The sequence below is a fragment of the Anolis sagrei genome, chromosome 8, assembly GCF_037176765.1.
Source record: "Anolis sagrei isolate rAnoSag1 chromosome 8, rAnoSag1.mat, whole genome shotgun sequence".
NCBI classification, from domain to species: Eukaryota; Metazoa; Chordata; class Lepidosauria; order Squamata; family Dactyloidae; genus Anolis; species Anolis sagrei.
The window spans coordinates 37,813,024-37,837,866 of record NC_090028.1 but is presented as its reverse complement, the minus strand read 5'-3'; the positions used below and the strand labels follow the sequence as shown (position 1 = coordinate 37,837,866).

Genomic DNA, 24,843 nt, shown 5'->3' with positions numbered 1-24,843 from the left:
GTGATGGAGCGTGGGGTTGCGTGTGTGTGTGCGGTGGGGGGAGTGATGGAGCGTGGGGTTGTGTGTGTGCGTGCGGCGGGGGTGTGTGTGTGCGGGAAGCGGCGCGGCGGGGCTTGGAGTGGACATGGCTTCCGCAGAGGGAACTGTGTGCGCGCGCCAGGGAACTTGCGGCTGGGCACCAATGCGCATGCTCAGTTGTTTTGCCGTTTTGTGAGTGTGTTGTTGTGTTGTTTTTCATTTTGAGTAGATATGTTTGTACCTTATGGGTTGTGTTATGGGCATGGGAATTTTGGTTAAGTTTTGTTGGGGGGTTTGTGAGTTTTGTTGATTTGCCGTTTTGTGAGTGTGTTATTGTGTTGTTTTTCATTTTGAGTAGATATGTTTGTACCTTGTGGGTTGTGTTATGGGCATGGCAATTTTGGTTAAGTTTCGTTGGTTTTTTTTTTAGTTTTGTTGTTTTGCCGTTTTGTGAGTGTGTTGTTGTGTTGTTTTTCATTTTGAGTAGATATGTTTGTACCTTGTGGGTTGTGTTATGGGCATGGCAATTTTGGTTAAGTTTCGTTGGGGTTTTTTGAGTTTTGTTGTTTTGCCGTTTTGTGAGTGTGTTGTTGTGTTGTTTTTCATTTTGAGTAGATATGTTTGTACCTTGTGGGTTGTGTTATGGGCATGGCAATTTTGGTACAGTTTCGTTGGGGGGTTTTTGAGTTTTGTTTCCTCGTTGGATGCCCCTAACAAATTTATATATATAGATAGATCCATAAGCGCTTTACATTTATTGCCTTTCCCATTCTGGAAGCCTTTCTATCCATATACTGCCCTCATGTGGTTGCTTCTGCACATATCTTTTTGTCAGTTTTGGGGTCCCTGTGACCCAAAATGGGGTGAGTTTTGTAGCTGAAACCCCTCCATTATTTCAGGTTAGGCGCTGAAGGGCCTGTGTGCCAAATGTGGCCCAGATCTATTGAGTTGTGGATGTGGTTTTGTGGGACAAACAAACATACAAGATTTGACATTTATATACAGAGACTAGCGGTCCCCTGCCACGTGTTGCTGTGGCCCAGTCTGGTGATCTGGAAAATAAAGTAACGAGAAAGTGTTGGTTTCTAATATATGTAATGTCTTTCTGCTTGTGGGTAAACAGTATTTCTTGTCGTTTCTTTGTCAGTGTTGATGTGGAGATTGTCTGGTTTGCCTACTCTGGAACATGCAACATATAATTGTCCTTCTTTAGGGGTCCCTTTCAAATCTTTGATACTGCATCTGTCATATACATGTGTGTGTGTGTGTGTGTGTGTGTGTGTGTGTGTGTGTGTGTGAATGGCTGGATGGCCCTTTGTCAGGAGGGCTTTATGTTTTTTTGCCCTGGTGAAGGGAGTTGGACTGGATGGCCTTAAGACATCATTTCTCAACCTGGGAAGTCAAGGCCCCAGGGGAGGGTCACCAGGGGGCTGTCAGAAGAGTCACCAAAGACCATAAGAAAACACAAGACCCCTGGGGGCGTTGTGAAGGGATGTCAGAGGGGTCTCCAAAAACCATCAGAAAACACAGTATTTTCTGTTGGTCATGGGGGTTCTGTGTGGGATGTTTGGCCCAATTCCATCGTTGGTGGGGTTCGGAATGCTCCTTGATAGCAGGTGAACTATAAATCCCAGTAACTACAACTCCCAAATGTCAAGGTCTATTTCCCCCAAACTTCATCTGTGTTTATATTTGGGCATATTGAGTATTCATGTAGAGTTTGGTCCAGATCCATCATTGTTTGAGTCCACAATGCTCTCTGGATGTAGGTGAACTACAACTCCAAAACTCAAGGTCAATGCCCACCAAACCATTCCAGTATTTTCCATTGGTCATGGGAGTTCTGTGTGCCAAGTTTGGTTCAATTCCATCATTGGTGGAGTTCAGAATGCTCTTTGATTATAGGTGAACTATACATCCCAGCAACTACAACTCCCAAATGACAAAATCATAGTGTTTTGAGTGATGGTCACTCCTTGTGTTGTGAGATGTTTTGTTGCCAAATTTGGTGCGATTTCTTTCATTGGTTCTTTTGTTTTTAAGGTACTCATTACGCACAGAGCATTTTATATATAGATAGATATCCTTATGCTCTTTACATTTATCCCTATCTCACCCAGGGTTTTAACTTTTTAACATTTTACCTCATACATTTGGCCCGCCCTCTGTGTCTGGTTTCATTATGCTGTTTTATATTGTTGATTTCGTTATTTCATATTTTGTTATGATGTATGTTGTTATGATGTGTTTATTATGTTGTATTATTTTGGGCTTGGCCTCATGTTAGCCGCCCAGAGTCCCCTTTGGAGAGATGGTGGCGGGTTATAAATTAAGTGTACTATTGTTGTTGTTGTTGTTGCCTTTCCCATTCTGGAAGTCTTTCTATCCATATACTGCCCTCATGTGGTTGCTTCTGCATATATCTTGTCAGTTTTGGGGTCCCTGTAACCCAGCGTTTCTCAACCTGGGGGTCAGGACCCCTGGGGGGGTCACAAAGAGATGTCAGAGGGGTCACCAAGACCATCAGAAGACACAGTATTTTCTGTTGGTCATGAGTGTTCCATATGGGAGGTTTGGCCCAATTCTGGTTCAGAACGCTCCCAAATGTCAAAGTCTACTTCCCCCCAAACTCCACCAGTGTTCACATTTGGGCGCATTGAGTATCTGTGCCAAGTTTGCTTGAGTCCACAGTGCTCTCTGAGAGGTGAACTACAACTCCAAAACTCAAAGTCAATGCCCACCAAACCCTTCCAGTATTTTCTCTTGGTCGTAGGAGTTCTGTGTGCCAAGTTTGATTGAATTCCATCATTGGTGGAGTTTGGAATGCTCATTGATTGGAGGTGAACTATAAATCCCAGCAACTACAACTCCCAAATCACAACATCAACCCCCTCCCCCAAGTCCACCAGTATTCAAAATTTGGGTGGATTGCATATGTGTGCCGAATTTGGTCCAATGAATGAAAATACATCTTGCGTATCAGATGTGGACATGACGACTCATAACAGTATTTATTTATTTATTTACAGTTCTTATATTCCGCCCTTCTCACCCCAATGAAGTACCAATGAAAATAATGTTATGGTTGGGGGTCACTACAACATGAGGAACTGTATTAAGGGGTCACGGCATTAAGAGGGTTGAGAACCACTGCTCTAGAACATGGCCATATAGCCCGGAAAAACCCACAAGAACTATTATTATTGCTAGGTTCTTGTAGGGGTTTTTTGGGCTATAGGGCCATATTCTAGAGGCATTTCTCCTGACGTTTCGCCTGCATCTATGGCAAGCATCCTCAGAGGTAGTAAGGTCTGTTGGAACTAGGAAAATGGGTTTATATATCTGTGGAAGGACCAGGGTGGGACAAAGGACTCTTGTCTGCTGGAGCTAGGTGTGAATGTTTCAACTGACCACCTTGATTAGCATTTGAAGGCTTGGCTGAGCCTGGGAAAATGTTCTGTTGAGAGGTGTTAAGATGTGCCTGGTTGTTTCCTCTCTGCTGTTTTGCTGTAGTAATTTTAGAGTTTTTTAATACTGGTAGCCAGATTTTGTTCATTTTCATGGTCTCCTCCTTTCTGTTGAAATTGTCCACATGCTTGTGGATTTCAATGGCTTATTATTATTATTATTATTTATAAATTAAGTGTATTATTGTTGTTGTTGTTGTTGTTGCCTTTCTCATTCTGGAAGCCTTCCTATCCATATCCTGCTCTCATGTGGTTGCTTCTGCATATATCTTTTTGTCAGTTTTGGGGTCCCTGTGACCCAAAATGGGGTGGGTTTTGTAGCTGAAACCCCTCCATTATTTCAGGTTAGGCGCTGAAGGGCCTGTGTGCCAAGTGTGGCCAGATCTATTGAGTTGTGGATGTGGCTTTGTGGGACAAACACACATACAGGGTTTGGCATTTATATACAGAGATAAGAGGCAGGGCTTGTCAGGGCCTACTCTGCCAGGGACCACGGCGAAGGGCCTACTCCCTACTTCAGGGCTGGCTCCTCAGGAGTGCCTCCTGCTAGGCCCAAAGGCGTTTAGGCCCAACTTGAAGGCCTTTCCCGGGGAGCCAAGGCCTTGTACGTCCTGAGGCGAAGTGGGCCCGCCTCCCTGTCCCTTGAGAAGCCCCTCCATGCAAGGAAGGCCTCGTTCACTCACCATGGCCGACCCTCAGCTTCCGTTCCGGCCACAGCGACGCGCAGACTGGACCCACTCTCCCTCTGCTGCTCAATTCACTCCTCCCACTCCGTCATGTGACAACAAGACGCCCTCCTCCGCTTCAACCTCTCCTCCTCGACCCTGATTGGCTGCTGCTAAGAAGACCCTCGCTTAATCCATCCTTATTGGCTACTCATCCGAGACGGGCGTTGTCATGAACCAATAAAATCCCGTATTTCCTTCCTCCGCAGCCCTCCCCTATCTCTCTCTCTCTCTCTCTCTCTCTCGGCTTGCTCAAGTTACTTCAACCTCTCTTCCTCGTCTCTGATTGGCTGCTGCCAGGAGGACCCTCGCTTAATCCATCCTGATTGGCTACTCATCCGAGACGGGCGTTCTCATAAACCAATTAAATCCCGTATTTCCTTCCTCCGCTTCCCTCCCCTATATATCTCTCTGTCTTACTCCCGCTCTGTCATGTGACGTTGCGACGAGCGCCCACCTCCTCCCGCCTCGCATATTCCATCCTGATTGGCTAGTCATCCGAGACGGGCGTTGTCACAAACCAATTAAATCCCGTATTTCCTTCCTCCGCAACCCTCCCCTATATCTCTCTCTGTCGGCTGTGCCCACCTCCTCCCGCCTCACATATTCCATCCTGATTGGCTACTCATCCGAGATGGGCGTTGTCACAAGCCAATTAAACCCGTATTTCCTTCCTCCGCTTCCCTCCCCTATATTTCTCTCTCTCTTACTCCCGCTCTGTCATATGACGTTAGGACGAGCGCCCACCTCCTCCCGACTCTCGACCGTCATTGGAGGCTTTTCCGAAACGGGCATTCTTCCCAACCAATAGGATTTTGGATTTCCCTCCCTGACAGCTGACAGACTTCCTTATCCATTTTTTTCTCCTCAAGGGGAGTGACGTCACGCACGTTCTGAAAGGGAAGGGCTGAGGGGGCGTGGCCACGGGGATGGAGAGCGCGAACGTTCGGAAGGGGCGTGGCTGGAACGCTGAGTAGCCAATCAGAGTGCGGCGGCGTCCTGAGAGCGCGGGAATCGAGTCGGGTTTAATTATTCCAGGTGCGGACGGGGAAAGAGATGGAGACGGAGGTGATCCAGCGTTTGGCCTCCAAGTTGGGCGTCACCGCTCCCGCAGTCATCAGGTAAACAGGGAAAGGGATTATTTCCTTGTTGTCTACATGCTAATGAGCCTTGCTGGTGTTTATGTCTACACTGCCATATAATCCGGATCAAAGGAGACTATATTCCATTTCATTTGGAAGGTTTCTGTGGCCGGATTTACACTGTGCTATAATCCAGTTTCTGAATCCGGATGGTCTGGTTTGGACCTGATTATATGTGTGTCCGCACTGCCATATAATCCGGATCAAAGGAGACTATATTCCATTCCATTTGGAAGGTTTCTGTGGCCGGATTTACACTGTACTATAATCCATTTTCTGAATCCGGATGATCTGGTTTGGACCTGATTATATGTGTGTCTACACTGCCATATAATCCGGATCAAAGGAGACTATATTCCATTCCATTTGGAAGGTTTCTGTGGCCGGATTTACACTGTGCTATAATCCAGTTCCTGAATCCGGATGAACTATTTCAATGCCTTTAACTCTTTCTTAATCTTCTATCTAAATAAAAATGCTCTGTGCATAATGAGTACCTTAAAAATAAAAGAACCAATGAACGAAATCACACCAAATTTGGCAACAAAACATCTCACAACACAAGGAGTGACCATCACTCAAAAAGTTATGATTTTGTCATTTGGGAGTTGTAATTGCTGGGATTTATAGTTCACCCACAATCAAAGAGCATTCTGAACTCCACCAACGATGGAATTGAACCAAACTTGGCACACAGAACTCCCATGACCAACACTAGAAGGGTTTGGTGGGCATTGACCTTGACTTTGAGTTTGACCTTGACCTTGAGTTTGGGAGTTGTAGTTCACCTACATCCAGAGAGCACTGTGGACTCAAACAATGATGGATCTGGACCAAACTTGGCACAAGCACTCAATACGCCCAAATATGAACACAGATGGAGTTTGGGGGAAATAGACCTTGACGATGCGCGGGGCTAGATGAATGCAAAGCTGGGGTGAAAGCTGGGATGAAAATTGCTGGAAGAAACATTAACAACCTCAGATATGCAGATGACACCACTCTGATGGCCGAAAGCGAGGAGGAGCTGAGGAGCCTTCTAATCAAGGTGAAAGAAGAAAGCACAAAAGCCGGGTTGCAGCTAAACATCAAAAAAACCAAGATTATGGCAACAAGAATGATTGACAACTGGGAAATAGAGGGAGAAAATGTGGAGGCCGTGACAGGGTTTGTATTTCTAGGCGCAAAGATTACTGCAGATGCAGACTGTGGCCAGGAAATCAGAAGACGCTTCCTTCTTGGGAGGAGAGCAATGTCCAATCTCGATAAAATAGTAAAGAATAGAGACATCACACTGGCAACAAAGATCCGCCTAGTCAAAGCCATGGTATTCCCTGTAGCCACCTACGGATGTGAGAGCTGGACCTTAGGGAAGGCTGAGTGAAGGAAGAGAGATGCTTTTGAGCTGTGGTGCTGGAGGAAAGTGCTGAGAGTGCCTTGGACTGCGAGAAGATCCAACCAGTCCATCCTCCAGGAAACAAAGCCCGACTGCTCATTGGAGGGAAGGAGACTAGAGACAAAGTTGAAGTCCTTTGGCCACATCATGAGGAGACAGCAAAGCCTAGAGAAGACAATGATGCTGGGGAAAGTGGAAGGCAAAAGGAAGAGGGGCCGACCAAGGGCAAGATGGATGGATGGCATCCTTGAAGTGACCGGACTGACCTTGAAGGAGCTGGGGGTGGTGACGGCCGACAGGGAGCTCTGGCGTGGACTGGTCCATGAGGTCACGAAGAGTCGGAGACGACTGAACGAATGAACAACAGACCTTGACATTTGGGACTTGTAGTCACTGGGATTCACAGTTCACCTACAATCAAAGAGCATTCTGAACCCCACGAATCACAGAATCGGGGGCAAACTTCCCACACAGAAGCCCCATGACCAACAGAAAATCCTTAAGGCCATCCAATCCAACTCCCTCCATCAGGGCAAGAAAACGTAAACAAAGTCCTCCTGACAAAGAGCCATCCAGGTATAGAGAGAGAGAGATAGATAGAAATGATTCACATACACACAGATAGAGTATCATAGATTTGAAAGGGACCCCTAAAGAAGGACAATTATAAGTTGCATGTTCCAGGGTGGGCAAATCAGACACTCTCCACATCAACACTGACAAAGAAACGACAAGAAATACTGTTTACCCACAAGCAAAAAGAAATTACATATATTAGAAACCAACACATTCTCATTCCCTTTATTTTCCAGATCAACAGACAGGGCCACAGCAACGCGTGGCAGGAGACAGCTAGTACACTATATTCCATTCCGTTTGGAAGGTTTCTGTGGCCGGATTTACACTGTGCTATAATGCAGTTTCTGAATCCAGATGATCTGGTTTGGACCGGATTATATGTCTGTTTACCCTGCCATATAATCCGGATCAAAGGAGATATTGATGCCTTTCTCAATAATAATAATAATTGAATTGATTACAAAAAAAAAAGCATTTGGCTCACTGCCACATTGTTGGATTATCAAGTGTCTAGATGTCATCAGGGTTTGTGAAAATATTAGAAAGTTCACTGAAAATGCAATGAAACAATGGAAAACCGAGTTGTCCATGAGCAACGAAAGTTATGGAGCCGTTAACATCAAGAACAAGCATCCCGAGCTCTGAGGATGACCTGGGAAGGGATCCCACTGGAGCACTGCAGCGCACCCAAGTACCTGGGAGTCACTCTGGACCGTGCTCTGACCTACAAGAAGCACTGCCTGAACATCAAGCAAAAAGTGGGCACTAGAAACAACGTCATATGAAAGCTGTCTGGCACAACCTGGGGATCACAACCAGACACAGCGAAGACATCTGCCCTTGAGCTTTGCTACTCTGCTGCTGAGTATGCATGCCCAGTGTGGAACATATCTCACCACGCTAAAACAGTGGATGTGGCTCTTAATGAGACATGCCGCATTATCACGGGTTGTCTGTGCCCTACACCACTGGAGAAATTACACTGCTTAGCCGGTATTACACCACCTGACATCCGCCGGGAAGTTGCAGCCAATAGTGAAAGGACCAAGGCAGTGACATCTCCAGCTCATCCCTTGTTTGGGTATCAGCCAGCACTTGGTAGTTGATTAAATGTCCCTTGGCCAGTATCTGGCCCCTTGGAGTGCCTCTGGTGTTGCCGCAAGGAGGTCCTCCATTGTGCCTGTGGCAGGGCTCAGGTTGCATTGCAGCAGGTGGTCAGTGGTTTGCTCTTCTCCCCACTCGCATGTCATGGATTCCACTTTGTAGCCCCATTTCTGAAGGTTGGCATCTCGTGGTACCAGAGCGCAGTCTGTTCAGTGCCTTCCAAGTTGCCCAGTCTTCTGTGTGCCCAGAGGGGAGTCTCTCATTGGGTATCAGCCATGGATTGAGGTTCTGGGTTTGAGCCTGCCACTTTTGGACTCGCGCTTGCTGAGGTATTCCAGCGAGTGTCTCTGTAGATCTAAGAAAACTATTTCTAGATTTAAGTCGTTGACGTGCTGGCTGATACCCAAACAGGGGATGAGCTGGAGATGTCACTGCCTTGGTCCTTTCACTATTGGCTGCTACTTCCCGGCGGATACAGCAATAAAATATAATGAAAATTAAAACAGGGAAAAAAACAATGCAAAGTAAAGACACAATGCAATATAAAATCACAATAATTGACCACAGTGGGCAGGGCCAGTTGCAAATATGAAAAAGTTTAAAAACACTGGGTGAGATGAACAATATAGTGTATCTGGGAGGAGGGTCAAATGGGATGAAACAATGGGGTTTAATTGCACTAGAGGATAAAAAAAAGTGCATCCAAGGGTGTTTCATGCAGGGTTTGGTCAAGGTCAGGAATTGTTCATTCTTTGAAGGCACACTGGAACAGCCAAGTTTTTAGACTCTACCTGAAGACTGCCAGGGTGGGGCCTTGCCTAATTTCTCCGAGGAGCGAGTTCTAGAGCTGAGGGGCCACCACAGAGAAGGCCCTCTCCCTCATCTGTACAAGTCACGCTTGCGACAAGGGTGGGAGCAAGAGAAGGGCCTCTCTTAAAGATCGAAAGGATTGAGTAGGTTCGTAGAAGGAAATGCGGTCACGCAGGTAGGCGGATCCCAAACCATTCAGGGCTTTGTAGGTAAGAACCTGCACCTTGAATTGGGACCGGAAGATAAACGTTAGCCAATGGAGCTCCTTAAACAGGGGGATGGACCGCTCCCTGTAATTCGCACCAGTTTAGTCATCTGGCTGCTGATTGTTGGACCAATTGAAATTTCTGGGCTGTCTTCAAGGGCAGCCCCACGTGGAGTGTTTTGCAATAGTCCAATCTAGAGGTAACTAAGGCGTGGACCACCGTGGCCATCAATTTTAATGTGACTAGGTCCTTACTCTCCTCTTTGTTGTAGGAAAGCCGAAGAGTACCTGCGCCTCTCCCAAGTGAAATGCGGCCCTTTGCTGGCCCAGGTATCCGCTACGAGTCGCGCCGTCATCTGCCTGGACTTGGCTGCGGCCTTCACAAGGAACCCCGTGGACAAGGTAAACAAAACGAACAAAATGAATTCTTATTGTACTATACTATTATTTTATTTATTTATTTATTTATTACTGCGCTTGTATACCGCTGTTTCTCAGCCTACATTGGCGACTCAACGCGGTTTACAACACTACAATAATCAACAATATTCAATATAAAAAGCATAAAAACACATACATAATATACAATATTGGGCCACCAATATCGAACCAATGCATCTCTTAACTAAAAACGCAGTCCAATTTCATCGTCTGTGATTACCAGTCCTTGATCATCAGATTCATTGCACCGAGTTAACCGAATGCTTGTTCGAACATCCATGTCTTCAGTCTTTTTCGAAACACCATCAGCGAGGGGGCTGATCTTACCTCTATGGGGAGGGCGTTCCAAAGCCGAGGGGCCACCACAGAAAAGGCCCTGTCTCTCGTCCCCGCCAGCCGCACCTGTGAAGCCGGCGGGATAGAGAGAAGGGCCTCCCCAGAAGATCTTAGGGTCCTGGTGGGCTGATAGGCCGAGATACGTTCGGATAGATAAGTTGGGCCAGAACCGTTTAGGGCTTTAAAGGCCAACGCCAGCACTTTGAATTGGGCCCGGTAGCAAATCGGCAGCCAGTGGAGCTGGTACAGCAGAGGAGTTGTATGCTCCCTGCGCCCCGCTCCTGTTAGTAACATGGCTGCCGCCCGTTGGACTAATTGGAGCCTCCGAGCTGTCTTCAAAGGCAACCCCACGTAGAGAGCGTTGCAGTAGTCAAGACGGGATGTAACCAGAGCGTGGACTACCGTGGCCAAGTCAGACTTCCCAAGGTACGGTCGCAGTTGGCGCACAAGTTTTAATTGTGCAAATGCTCCCCTGGTCACCGCCGAAACCTGGGGTTCCAGGCTCAGCGATGAGTCCAGGGTCACACCCAAACTGCGAACCTGCGTCTTCAGGGGGAGTGCGACCCCGTCTAACACAGGCTGTAACCCTATGCCCTGTTCGGCCTTGCGACTAACCAGGAGTACCTCTGTCTTGTCTGGATTCAATTTCGATTTGTTCGCCCCCATCCAGACCGTCACAGCGGCCAGGCACCAGTTCAGGACCTGGACAGCGTCCTTAGTAGCAGGTGGAAAGGAGTGACAGAGTTGGACATCATCCGCGTACAGATGACACCGCACCCCGAAACTCCGGATGATCTCCCCCAGCGGCTTCATGTAGATGTTAAACAACATGGGAGACAGTATTGAACCCTGAGGAACCCCACAAGACAAAGGTTGTGGGGTTGAACAGGAGTCTCCCAGTAACACCTTCTGTATATTGTAGTATTATTAGTAAGATTACATGTAAAATAAAATATATAATTATAATATTGTATGATTAAGTAATAGTTTTATATTGTATTACATTATAATACTATAAATATTATATGTATATACAATATATTATATTATTACCCTAGTACAGGAGACAAGGTGGAGCTGTCTTCCTGGTCCCCTCTCTCTTCTTACATATCTTACATATGGATTACCGTATACACTCAAGTATAAGCCAACCCGAATATAAGCCAAGAACCTAATTTTACCGCAAATAAACTGGGAAAACGTATTGACCCGTGTATAAGCCGAGGGTGGGAAATGGAGCAACTACTGGTCAATTTCAAAATAGAGATAGATAGCAATAAAATAATTGAGGCATCAGTAGGTTACATGTTTTTGAATATTTACATAAACCTGTAATTAACATCCAACTCTGACTAAACCATTATTCTAACCTTCTTCAATGTAAAAGTGCTTATGTATCCTTCCAATAATACTGTAAAATAATAAATTTAATAATATTAATAATAAAGTAAAACAATGGAAATGTAATAATAACAATAATAATAGAATAAATAAATGTAATAATATCAGAGTAAAAATAATAATAATAATAGTAATAATAATTAGAGTAAAATAATAAATGCAATAATAATAATAATAATAATAACAACAACAACAGATTAAAATAATAAATAACCTTAACTCGAGTATAAGCTGAGAGGGACTTTTTCAGCTTAAAAAGGGGCTGAAAAACTAGGCTTATACTTGAGTATATACAGTATATTCTATTCTATTCTATTATTGGCATAGTACAGGAGACAAGGTGGAGCTGTCTTCCTGGTCCCCTCTCTTCTTACATATGGATTATATTATATTATATTATTAGCATAGTACAGAAGACAAGGTGCAGTTGTCTTCCTGGTCCCCTCTCTTCTTACATATCTTACATATGGATTTTATAATGTACTAGCTGTGCCCTGCCACGCGTTGCTGTGGCCTATAGTAAAACTTATCAAAGTTGAGGTAGATATCTGGACTATTATGAAAGAGAGGTCCCTACCTATTCCTTCCCCCTTTTCCTCCACCTTTCTCTCCTTTCTTCCTTCTCTACCTCTTTCTTTCTTTCCTTCTTTCACTACTTGGTTTCATCCTTCTCTCTTTCCTTCATTCCCTCCCCCTTTCTTCCTTTGCCTTTCTTCTCTCCCTGTTTGCTTCCTTCTTTCTCTTTTTATTTCCTTTTATTTCACCACCATCATAACAATAACAATAATGCAATGCATTGCCTCCGGGACATGACACCTCTCCCATTCCCCCTAAAAGGGTCTCAGAGGAACAATAGCATCATCATAATAATAGAAATAACAACCTTTACCCGCCACGTGTTGCTGTGGCCAATCTTCCCTCTTTCTCTCCTTCTTTCCCTCCTTCCTTCCCATCTTTCCTTCTCCTCTTCTTTCTCTATCTCTTTCCTTCCTTCCCCCTTTTTCTTTCTCTTCTGCTGTCTCTCTTTTCTTTCCTTCCATCTTTCCTTTCCTTTTCTTCTTCCTGTAACTTTCCTTCCTTCCCCCTTTTTCTTTACCTCCCTTTCTCTTTCTTCCTTCTTTCCTTCCTTCCCGTCTTTCCTGGATTTTGACAGGGCGGGAAGGGGCGGGGTGGGGTTTGGAGGTGGCGTGAAGTAAAAGGAGGTAAGATTGGGGCAGGGGAGTGATGGAGCGTGGGGTTGCATGTGTGTGTGCGGCGGCGGGGGGAGTGATGGAGCGTGGGGTTGCGTGTGTGTGTGCGGCAGCGGGGGGAGTGATGGAGCGTGGGGTTGCGTGTGTGTGTGCGGCGGCGGGGGGAGTGGGGTTGCGTGTGTGTGCGGCGGTGGGGGGAGTGATGGAGCGTGGGGTTGTGTGTGTGTGTGGCAGCGGGGGGAGTGGGGTGGCGTGTGTGTATGCGGCAGCGGGGGGAGTGATGGAGCGTGGGGTTGCGTGTGTGTGTGCGGCAGGGGGTGTGTGTGCAGGAAGTGGCGCGGCGGGGCTTGGGGTGGGCATGGTTTCCGCAGAGGGAACGTTGGCCGGAAGGCCGTGTGCGCACGCCAGGGAACTTGCGGCTGGGTGCCAATGCGCATGCTCAGTTGTTTTGCCGTTTTGTGAGTGTGTTGTTGTGTTGTTTTTCATTTTGAGTAGATATGTTTGTACCTTGTGGGTTGTGTTATGGGCATGGGAATTTTGGTTAAGTTTCGTTGGGGTTTTTTTGAGTTTTGTTCTTTTGCCGTTTTGTGAGTGTGTTGCTGTGTTGTTTTTCATTTTGAGTAGATATGTTTGTACCTTGTGGGTTGTGTTATGGGCACGGGGATTTTGGTTAAGTTTCGTTGGGGGATTTTTGAGTTTTGTTGTTTTGCCGTTTTGTGAGTGTGTTGTTGTGTTGTTTTTCATTTTGAGTAGGTATGTTTGTACCTTGTGGGTTGTGTTATGGGCACGGGGATTTTGGTTAAGTTTCGTTGGGGGATTTTTGAGTTTTGTTGTTTTGCCGTTTTGTGAGTGTGTTGTTGTGTTGTTTTTCATTTTGAGTAGATATGTTTGTACCTTGTGGGTTGTGTTATGGGCATGGCAATTTTGGTTAAGTTTCGTTGGGTTTTTTTGAGTTTTGTTGTTTTGCCGTTTTGTGAGTGTGTTGTTGTGTTGTTTTTCATTTTGAGTAGATATGTTTGTACCTTGTGGGTTGTGTTATGGGCATGGGAATTTTGGTTAAGTTTTGTTGGGGGGTTGTGGAGTTTTGCTGTCCCGTTGAACCAACCTAACAGATTTATATATATAGATATAATAGAAACCTTTTTGATCAATATACATTTTAATGCTGTTCCATTTTGCCCCTTTCTCCTAGGGGTCCTTCCACACAGTCCCACACCCCTGAACATCAAGGCTGAAAATCCCACAACATCTGCTTTGAAATGCGTTATCTGAGTCCACACTCAGATAATGTAGGATTTTCTGCTCTGATTATACATTTATAATCCAGGAACAAAACCTGTGTTATATAGTGTATTTTACAGTCCTGGTTGGGAAACCTTGGCTTTGTTTTCCCTTTCCGCAGAGTTATGTGGTGACCCTCTCTGGCCTGAACAAGGCCACGTACCAGAGCTCCTTGAGGTCCTTTGAAAGCCTCCTTGGCCTGCGTTCCAACCTCAGCCTCCGGGATTTGGCCGTCCAGTTCTGCTGCCTGGAGGCAGTGAATGTGGCGTCGAAAATACTGAAAAGGTAGGCATCGTTTCAAAGGTGGTTCCCAGCCCAAACCTTGTTCAGAAATACAAATGGGATTGGCAGAAAGAATGGCAGTGTAAAATGTTCGTGTTTACGCCAGACAGATAAGGGCAACCAAAATGATCAAAAGTTTGAAAACCAAAACCTATGAGAAGCTTATTTATTTTGTACTAGCCGTCCCCTGCCACACATTGCTGTGGCCCGGTCTGTGTATATGTGTTTTGTGTGTGTATATGCGTGTTTGAGTATATATGTGTGGTTTTCGGCATGCGCTGTAATGTATTTTTTGGGTTTTTTTTAGTTTTTCAAGTCTCTTCTGCTGTGTTTTTCAGTGTTTTTATGAGTGATGGACACTCGTTGGTCTGATAGGTCTAAATTTGGTGTCAATTCACCCAGTGGTTTTTGAGTTATGTTAATCCCACAAACGAACATTACATTTTTATTTATATAGATCGAAAGCATTGCCTAAATTAGTATATAATTGATAAAAATAGAAGGAGCGGCAGGGGCTAAATATCCTTTGACCAAAAATGGGCAACAGCAACAGCATTGTCTGTAGCCTCCAACAATTCTTCCTCTGTACATGAGGCAGGGCAGGAGTTCTTTGAGTTATGAAGCCTAAAGAAGAGAAAGAGGAGATGACATGATAACTATTTTTAATATCTGAAAGGATGTCTTATTATTATTGTTTTTGTTGTTGTTATTTTGTATCAAGAGCCCCCGGTTAAACCCCTGTGCCGGCAGGACTGAAGACCGACAGGTCACAGGTTCTAATCCGGGAAGAGTGCGGATGAGCTCCCTCTATCAGCTCCAGCTCCTCATGCGGGGACATGAGAGAAGCCTCCCATAAGGATTTTTTTTGTCGTGTCAGGAGCGACTTGAGAAACTGCAAGTCACTTCTGGTGTGAGAGAATTGGCCGTCTGCAAGGACGTTGCCCAGGGAACACCCGGATGATTTGATGTTTTTATCATCCTTGTGGGAGGCTTCTCTCATGTCCCCGCTTGGGGAGCTGGAGCTGACAGAGGGAGCTCATCCGCATCTCCCCGGATTCGAGCCTGCGACCTGTCGGTCTTCAGTCCCGCCGGCACAGGGGTTTAACCCCCCAGGGGCTCCATTCCCATAAGGATGATAAAACATCAAAGCATCCGGGCGTCCCCTGGGCAACATCTTGCAGACAGCCAATTCTCTCACACCAGAAATGACTTGCAGTTTCTCAAGTTGCTCCTGACATGACAAAAAAAATCAAGAGCATTGCACAAATTAGTATAAAACTAATAAAAATAAAAGGAGTGCAGGAGGCTAAATATCCTTTGACCAAAAACGGGCAACAGCAACGGCATTGTCGGTAGCCTCCCAACAATTCTTCCTCTGTACATGAGGCAGGGCATAGAGGACAAGCATACAGATGCGGAGTTGTCTGTTCCGCTCCACAGTCACACAAGGTGTGGGATTCTTTTAGGTCGTGCCATTTTGCCAGGTTGTCTTTTGATCTGCCCACTCCGCTTCTGAGTTTGTTCAGGGACTTCCAAGTTGCCCATTCTTGGTTTGCCCCTGGAGGAAGACCCTTTCTCATGGGGGGCCATCCAGTTGGGATTTCCTGGTCTAGCTGCCCAGAGGGAGACCCTTGCTGTTGCTGGGGGGACGCCAAGAGGAGTGGTAGTTCTCATAAAGCTTTTCCTTGATTTGAGTTGTCAGGTTTTACAATGTATTGTAATGTAATATAGCTGAGTCATGCACTGCTAATGGGCTTCTATTGGAAATGCTGAGCCATGCATTAATTGCATATAGAACTTCATTTGGAGAATGTGTTCTGGCCTAGTCCAGGTGATTGTGAATGATGTAATCCTGGGTCTGAGTTAAGTCAATGAGTTGGGAACCAATCAGAGATTGCTATGTGTAATTGTATATAAGGAAGTCATGTACAGTGTGTATTTCTCTCCTTGTGCTGTGATGTTGTTCGTCGAAGGCTATATGTAATTAAAAGAACCTGTCTGCTAAGACAAGATATAACTGTGTGCTGTGGTAAGTCTGTAATATCATCTAGACTGGGGGAAAGACAATGGTAAAACTGACAATGGCCGGGCATGTGCTCAAGTGTCTGTAAAAGGTTCCAGAGTGACTGCAGGCTGTGGGAGTAGTTGACTGAAAATACTGTGCAGGAAGAAGCTACTGGAAAGTGCTGAAGTTGTGCAACTGATCTGTTGCTGAATTGTGAAGTTAATCTCAACATGAGTCTAATGGGAAGAGGCTGGTAGTGATGTAGTGGGTGGCTTTCATAGTGTTCAACCTTATTTCTCTCACATTTAGCAGCAACTTCCCATCGCACATCAGGGAGGAGTGGGGGCAATGACAGCTAGCTTGGAGAGTTTATCAAGAGGTGTAGGTTTAAGACATCCTGTGATTATTCTGCATGTTTCATTCAATGCTATGTTCACCTGCTTTGCTTTGCCAGACTTGTGCCAAACAGGGCATGCATACTCGGCAGTTGAGTAAGACAAGGCTAGGGCTTATTTATTTTTATTTATTTATTTACAGCTTTTATATTCCGCCCTTCTCACCCCGCAGGGGACTCAGGGCGGATTACAGTGTACACATATACGGCAAACATTCAATGCCTATTTTTGACATACAAACATATACAGACATACACAGAGGCTATTTAACTTTTTCTGGCCACCAGGGGAGCTGTCGCTTTCATCGTCCATCTGCGACGCTGATGAAGCACTTCCGCATTCCCCGCATGCTTCCCTGCTGGAATGCTGTATTGGAGTCTTCTTTATGGCCTCATAAATTAGTTAATTTAGCCCTCCCACACTTTAAGGTGGTACCTAATTTTCCTACTTGACAGATGCAACTGTCTTTCGGGTTGCAAAGGTCAACAACAGGCTACACACAATTGGTTGGAAACCCACTCCAACCCGGGCTGGCTTCGAACTCATGAGTGATCTTTAATGCAGCTGACACTCAGCCAGCTACGCCACAATCCCGATGGTCTTATTAATGTTGGATCTGCACCCCGTGTGCTGCCAGTAAGTTTCCACAGGATGTTATTGCGTGCAGCTACTTTGTGCTTGGTGTTCAAGCAGTGTTTCCCATATGCTATTGCTTGATCTAAGGTGACACCAAGATATTTAGGATGGAAACAATGTTCAAGCTCTTGACCTTCCCAGTTGACTTTCAGTTTCCTGTTGGCTTCACGGTTGCGTAGGCGGAAACCACACGCAAGATTTTCAGCTGTGTTCATATTGCAAAGACAAAGAGATATGTTATTTGATCCTCTCCAAGACATTGAAACTGCTTCAATTTCTGTTTTAGGTATGAATCCAGCTTACCAGAAGCTCAGCAGATGGATCTTGACTTGTCCAAGCCCTTATTCACAACTGCAGCGTTGTTCACTGCTTGCAGGTAAAATCTATCGGTATCTATCTAAGTCAGTAGTTCCCAACCTTTTTTTTAACCAACATTAGCACCAAAACGGTTACGAATCTGTTTTTGGTCAACTTTAGATTTAGTTTGGTTATTTGGGGTGCCGATTCAGAAAATTGCATTGGATAGACCACATCAGCTCTAGTTTCTGATAAAGGACATATGTCATCAAGTAGTCACCATCTGCTTGCCCAGAGAAAACCATATGCCTTGGCACTATAAGAGGCCAGTTGCTTTTGTTGGAATGGTGTAGTAACGGTGAGGCCATGGACCATATTTTAGTTGTTGCGGACCACTAGTTGTCCACAGATCACTGGTTAGGAACCACCATATTTTAGTTCTTGTGGACCACTGGTTGTCCACAGATCACTGGTTAGGAACCACCATATTTTAGTTCTTGTGGACCACTGGTTGTCCACAGATCACAGGCTGGGAACCACCATATTTCAGTTCTTGCGGACCACTGGTTGTCCACAGATCACAGGTTGGGAACCACCATATTTTAGTTCTTGCGGACCACTGGCTGTCATCAGATCACAGGTTGGGAACCACCATATTTTAGTTCTTGTGGACCACTGGTTGCCCACAGATCACAAGTTGGGAACCACCATATTTTAGTTCTTGCACACCACTGGTTGTCCACAGATCACAGGTTGGGAACCACCATATTTTAGTTCTTGCGCACCACTGGTTGTCCACAGATCACAGGTTGGGAACCACCATATTTTAGTTCTTGCAGACCACTGGTTGTCCACAGATCACAGGTTGGGAACCACCATATTTTAGTTCTTGTGGACCACTGGTTGTCCACAGATCACAGGTTGGGAACCACCATATTTTAGTTCTTGTGGACCACTGGTTGTCCACAGATCACAGATTGGGAACCACCATATTTTAATTCTTGTGGACCACTGGTTGTCCACAGAACACAGGTTGGGAACCACCATATTTTAGTTCTTGTGGACCACTGGTTGTCCACAGATCACTGGTTAGGAACCACCATATTTTAGTTCTTGCAGACCACTGGTTGTCCACAGATCACAGGTTGAGAACCACCATATTTTAGTTCTTGTGGACCACTGGTTGTCCACAGATCACAGGTTGGGAACCACCATATTTTAGTTCTTGTGGACCACTGGTTGCCCATAGATCACAGCATGAGAACTACCATATTTTCGTTCTTGTGGACCACTGGTTGTCCACAGATCACTGGTTAGGAACCACCATATTTTAGTTCTTGCAGACCACTGATTGTCCACAGATCACAGGCTGGGAACCACTGATGTAAGTATGGTATGTCTATGTGTCTATCTTTACCGCAAATGCTGTAGATAGGTGAAGGATTCACTGTTGCTAGATGAGGTGGCACTCTATGTTGTCATTATGGACAGTTCTTTGCAGGAAGGATTTCATGGCATGGTTTAAATTAGCATATTGATTTCCCCTGCAAGCGGGTAGTTCGGGAATGTGATTATTCCTAGTGCTCAAATTCTTTACGGAGGTGCTTCCAAAATTCCATTTTCTCCATGTTGCAGATGTTTGAAACTTAAAGTGGATAAGAGCAAGATGGTGGCTGCCTCTGGTGTGAAGAAGGCCATTTTTGACCGCCTCCATTGCCAGCTGGAGAAGATTGGCCAACAAATCAGCCGTACGTATCGCCTCTGCCTTCCTTTCAGATCTTTCCAGTAAGAATTTTGCAATTGCATTTACCTTCTGGCACTGCAATGACTTCGAATGTTTGAATCGGAAAGCTTTCTTCTCCTTTTTAGCAGCATATCTTAACCTGGGATTTGGGACCCGGGGGGGGGGGGTTACCAAGACCATCAGAAAACATATATAGGGGAGGGGAGAGCAGGCATGCTCAGCGCATGGTAACGTAATGCGCATGAGCAGGCGAGGGAGAGCGTGTGAACTGTGTGAGGCTGGAGGAAGGCTCACGCCAATAAGTCACGCCAGTAAGTCCCTTCAAGGCAGGAGTAGGAATTCTCTTCGATTGTAGGTGAACTATAAATCCCAGCAACTACAGCTCCCAAATGTCAAGGTCTTTTCTCCCAAACTCCACCACTGTGTACATACGGGCATATTGAGTATTCGTGACAAGATCCATCATTGTTTGAGTCCACAGTGCTCTCTGGATGTAGGTGAACTACAACTCCCAAACTCAAGGTCAATGCCCATCAAACCCTTCTGGTATTTTCTGTTAGCCATGGGAGTTCTGTGTGCCAAGTGTGGCTCAGTTTTATAGTTCACCTACAATCAAAGAGCATTCTGAACCCCACCAACGATGGATTTGAACAAAACTTGGTATACAGTTCTCCCATGACCAACAGAAAATACTGGAAGGGTTTGGTGGGCAGTGTCCTTTGGTTTTGGAGTTGTAGTTCACCTACATCCAGAGATCACTGTGGACTCAGACAATGATGGATCTGGACCAAACTCTACACGAATACTCAATATGCCCAAATGTGAACACTGGTGGAGTTTGGGGAAAATAGAATCTTGACATTTGGGAGTTGTAGTTGCTGGGATTTGTAGTTCATCGACAATCAAAGAGCATTCTGAACCCCACCAACAATAGAATTGGGCCAAACCTCCCACACAGAACCCCCATGTGGGCCACAGCAACACATGGCAGGGGACGGCTAGTAAATTATAAATATTAAAGAGGTTGCAGCATTAGGAAGGTCGAGAAACACTGCCCTATAGGTTTGAAGCTTGTTTGTTTGTTTGTTTGCCCTGCTAAACGAATTAATATGTGACAAGTTTTTACTGTAACTGCATTGTGTATCATTAAAGCAGACCTAAAGTGACATATACATGTTGCCTTTATCAAAAAGCTGAGCTTCACACTCTTCTTGAAAGAAGTGTTTTGTTTTATTTCAAAGGAGAGAGCGACCAGTCGATAGCGGAGGCTCCCAAAACCCAGAAGACCTTCCTTGACTGCCTTGGAAAAGGTTGGTGTTGCTTCCAATGTCTTATTTACTGTACTGTCGAATAGAGCTGTGTTGTGGTTGACTCACAACAGACACTCCTTGGAAAGTGGCCAAAGTTTTGGTAGATAAGCCTTGCTTAGGTTGCCTGTGCATAGAAGAGATATGTCAGCAATGGGGGAAAAAAGTGGCGTTGGACTACAATTCCTGACCTTATTCATTACCTATGATCCTATTAAATCTTAGGATTCACTGGATGAGATCAACAAGTTCCAGTTCTTTAACAACAACAACAGCAACAATCTGGATCTTCCTTTGTGTCCCAATGGTCCTAAATTATAATGCACAGATGCCATCGTTCTTCACCCATTGGTTGTGATGGGAGTTGCAGTTTAGTAAAATCTAGAGCAGTGTTTTTCAACCTTCCTGATGCCGCAACCCCTTAATGCAGTTCCTCATGTTGTGGTGACCCTCAACCATTACATTATTTTTGTTACTACTTCATAACTGTAATTTTCCTCCTGTTATGAATCGTCATGTAAATCGGTGATATGCAGGATGTTTTTTCATTCACTGGGCTAAATTTGGCACAAATATCCAATACGCCCAAATTTGAATACTGGTGGGGTTGGGGGGATTGATTTTGTCATTTGGGAGTTATAGTTGCTGGGATTTATAGTTCACCTGCAACCAAAGAGCATTCTGAATTCCACCAACAATGGAATTAAGCCAAATTTGGCACACAGAACTCCCACGACCAATAGAAAACACTAGAAGGGTTTGGTGGACATTGACCTTGAGTTTTGGAGTGGTAGTTCACCTACATTCAGAGAGCACTTTGGACACAAACAATGATAGATCTGGACCTAACTTGGCACAAATACACAATATGCCCCAATGTGAACACTGGTGAGGTTTAGGGAAAATAGACCTTGACATTTGGGAGTTGTAGTTGCTGGGATTTATAGTTCACCTACCATTCAAGAGCATTCTGATTCCCACCAATGATAGAATTGGGCTAAACTTCCTACACAGTGTTGCCCAGTGTGTGTATATATTTGTGTATATGTGTATGTTTGCGCATATATATATATATATATATATAGGTGTATAGATGTGTGTGTGTGTGTGTGTGTGTGTGTATATATATATATGAGTATATATTTGTGTGTTTATATGTGTACATGCATATTGTGTATGTGTGCTTGTCTATGTGGTGTGTGCTTGCCATATGCATATTTGTGTGTATGTATGTGTATATGGATATGTGTGCATGTGTGTATGGATATATGTGTGCATGTATGTGTGCATGTGTGTAAATGTATATATGTGTATGTATATATTTGTGTGTATGTTTGCACACACACACACACACATATATATATATATGTGGGTGTATAGATGTGTGTGTGTATATACATATGTGTGTGTGTGTGTATTTGTGTGTATGCATATTGTGTATGTGTGTGTGCTTGTCTGTGTGGTGTGTGCTTGCCATATGCATATTTGTGTGTATGTGTATATGTATATGTCTGTATGTATATATTTGTGTGTATGTATATATTTGTGTGGGTGCATATATATATATACACACATACACCTGTGTGTGTGTGTGTGTGTGTACGAATGTGCGCATATGTATATGAGTGTATTTGTATATGTGTGTGTGTTTTAGGGGTGATGGACACTCGTTGGACTGTTAGGTGTCTTATGTCCAAATTTCGCGTCAATTCATCCAGTGGTTTTTGAGTTATGTTAATCCCACAAACGAACATTACATTTTTATTTATATAGATTATTATTATTATTATTATTATTATTATTATTATTATTAGAAACACAACAAGATGAGTCAACAACAGACACTCTGCTGGCTGTTGTATTGGATCACACGTCGGACACTTCCCAAGTGTCTAGGACTGTGTGATGTATCGGCGAATAATGCGTGCAGATCCCAGTAAGGTGGCCTTCTGCAGCTGGCAGGTGGTAATCTTGTCAACGCTGATTGTGTTTAAGTGCAGGCCAAGGTCTTTAGGCACTGCACACAGTGTGCCAATCACCACTGGAACTACCTGATTGGTTTGTACCATAGTCTTTGGATTATTATTATTATTATTATTATTATTATTATTATTATCACTTGGGCCAACTTCACTGGTTTGTGCCAGAGTCTTTGCAATTATTATTATTATTATTATTATTATTATTATTATTATTATCACTTGGGCCACCTTCACTGGTTTGTCCCAGAGTTTTTGCAATTATTATTATTATTGTTATTGTTATTATTATTATTATTATTATTATTATTATTATTATTATCACTTGGGCCACCTTCACTGGTTTGTCCCAGAGTTTTTGCAATTATTATTATTATTGTTATTATTATTATTATTATTATCACTTGGGCCACCTTCACTGGTTTGTCCCAGAGTTTTTGCAATTATTATTATTATTGTTATTATTATTATTATTATTATTATTATCACTTGGGCCACCTTCACTGGTTTGTCCCAGAGTTTTTGCAATTATTATTATTATTGTTATTGTTATTATTATTATTATTATTATTATCACTTGGGCCACCTTCACTGGTTTGTCCCAGAGTTTTTGCAATTATTATTATTATTATTATTACTACTACTACTACTACTACTACTACTTGGGCCACCTTCACTGGTTTGTGCCAGAGTCTTTGCAATTATTATTATTATTATTATTGGTTCTGAAATGTTGCCTTCTAAACATCCTTATGGCATTTCTGTGTTCGCTAAGCTTGCATTCTCAGAGCCATGTCTTTTTTGTTTTCTCACTAATAGCACCAGAGACAGACGTAACGGCTCCTCGTAAGCGTCCGAAACAGGACACAGAAGCAACGGAAGACTACGAAGCATGGAAAAGGCGAATTCTAGAAAATGCTGCAAAATCACAGGAAGAGCATGTATGATTTGAGTGCATCCCAAATAGAAACAGTTTTTCTGGGTGGGGAATCAATGCTTAGTTATGGTAGAAATAGTCCGGATCAGGTATGGGCAAACTTGGGCCCTCCGGGTGTTTTGGACTTCAACTCCCACAATTCCTGGCCGCAGGCCCCTTCTTTTTCCCCCTCAGCCGCTTAAGCGGCCAGGAATTGTGGGAGTTGAAGTCCAAAACACCCGGAGGGCCCAAGTTTGCCCATGCGTGGTCTGGATGATAGAAATTGGAAGTCTGGTGCTGGGTACAAAGGCCAGCCTTGACCATTGATCAGTCTTCAGCATGAGGGTCAAATGTCCAAAATTGCCTGGAGAAGTTACTTAAGTTGTCATCAAGGTCGAGAAGTTACTTAGGCTGAGCTGGACAGTCGTTCTCATCTTTTGCCACTTGGATTTCGTTTTGCGGTGACAGAACTACTGCGCCATAGATTGGATCCTGAAGCCAGAACCCAAGGCATTGTTGTTGTTGTTGTGTCAAATTCTGCGCAATGCACACAGAAAATGGAATATTTTACCGCGGAATGAATCCTAACCTCCCTTTCTCAATAGAATTTTCCATACTACCAATTTCCCTCTCATATCTGTTCTCTGGAGGCTTCCTTGGGTGCCTCAAAGGAGGCTGTGGTGTATTTATTTTCCACCCTTGTGTCATTTTAAATCAAGGATGCGACTTTTTCTGATGCTGGACTGCAACTCCCATCAGCCCTGTTCAGAGTGGGATTTGCAGTCGTAACATATTTACTTTGCCCACCCATTTCATGGTTGGTTTTGTTGCAAAAGTATTTTTTTCTCTTGTTATTAAGACAAAACTGTGAAATCCTCTCAAAAAGCAAATAAATATATATATTTATTTTATTTCCATTTGTTGTGCCTCGCTTATTTCATTTACGGGTGAATCGACATCGGAAGGGTTGCGTCTCCCTTCCTGGGGTTTCCATATTGATATAGTTCAAGGTTTCCGCATCCTAAACTGTTGAGAGATTAGGAGGCTGTGCTCGTTTTGTAAAACAAACAGCATTAATTCTACAGTCGATGCACCATTAGTTGCCTACATGTAGAGCAGTGTTTCTCAACATGGGGGTCGGGACCCCTGAGGGGGTCGCAAAGGAGTGTCAGAGGGGTCGCCAAAGA

General features: G+C 44.3%; 2 protein-coding genes across 3 annotated transcripts in view; one reads left to right on the top strand and one right to left on the bottom strand.

The window, feature by feature from the left end:
- The window catches only part of VPS35 (VPS35 retromer complex component), a 54,820-nt gene extending 50,545 nt beyond the window's left edge, over positions 1–4,275 (bottom strand). For both annotated transcript variants that reach the window (XR_010910274.1, XM_060787908.2), the window contains exon 1: positions 4,169–4,275. Coding sequence is in view for 1 of the 2 variants with exons in the window: in XM_060787908.2 (XP_060643891.2) it covers positions 4,169–4,171 (3 nt within the window). In the remaining variant the exon portion in view is untranslated. The remainder of the gene's footprint in view (positions 1–4,168) is intronic.
- An 839-nt stretch (positions 4,276–5,114) lies between these two features.
- ORC6 (origin recognition complex subunit 6) lies at positions 5,115–23,830 on the top strand. The gene is made up of 7 exons (XM_060788451.2): positions 5,115–5,331; positions 9,719–9,848; positions 14,217–14,380; positions 17,700–17,789; positions 19,346–19,458; positions 20,696–20,764; positions 23,560–23,830. Exons 1-7 carry the CDS (start codon positions 5,267–5,269, stop codon positions 23,685–23,687), a joined length of 759 nt encoding a protein of 252 aa, XP_060644434.2. The 5' UTR covers positions 5,115–5,266; the 3' UTR covers positions 23,688–23,830.
- The last annotated feature ends 1,013 nt before the right edge of the window (positions 23,831–24,843 follow it).

Excerpts from the sequence above, each read along its gene's own strand:
- ORC6 (XM_060788451.2), top strand. The coding sequence starts at position 5,267 with ATGGAGACGGAGGTGATCCAGCGTTTGGCCTCCAAGTTGGGCGTCACC. Across the intron at positions 5,332-9,718 it reads ACCGCTCCCGCAGTCATCAG|GAAAGCCGAAGAGTACCTGC; the intron begins GTAAACAGGGAA and ends TCTTTGTTGTAG. Across the intron at positions 17,790-19,345 it reads GCGTTGTTCACTGCTTGCAG|ATGTTTGAAACTTAAAGTGG; the intron begins GTAAAATCTATC and ends TCCATGTTGCAG.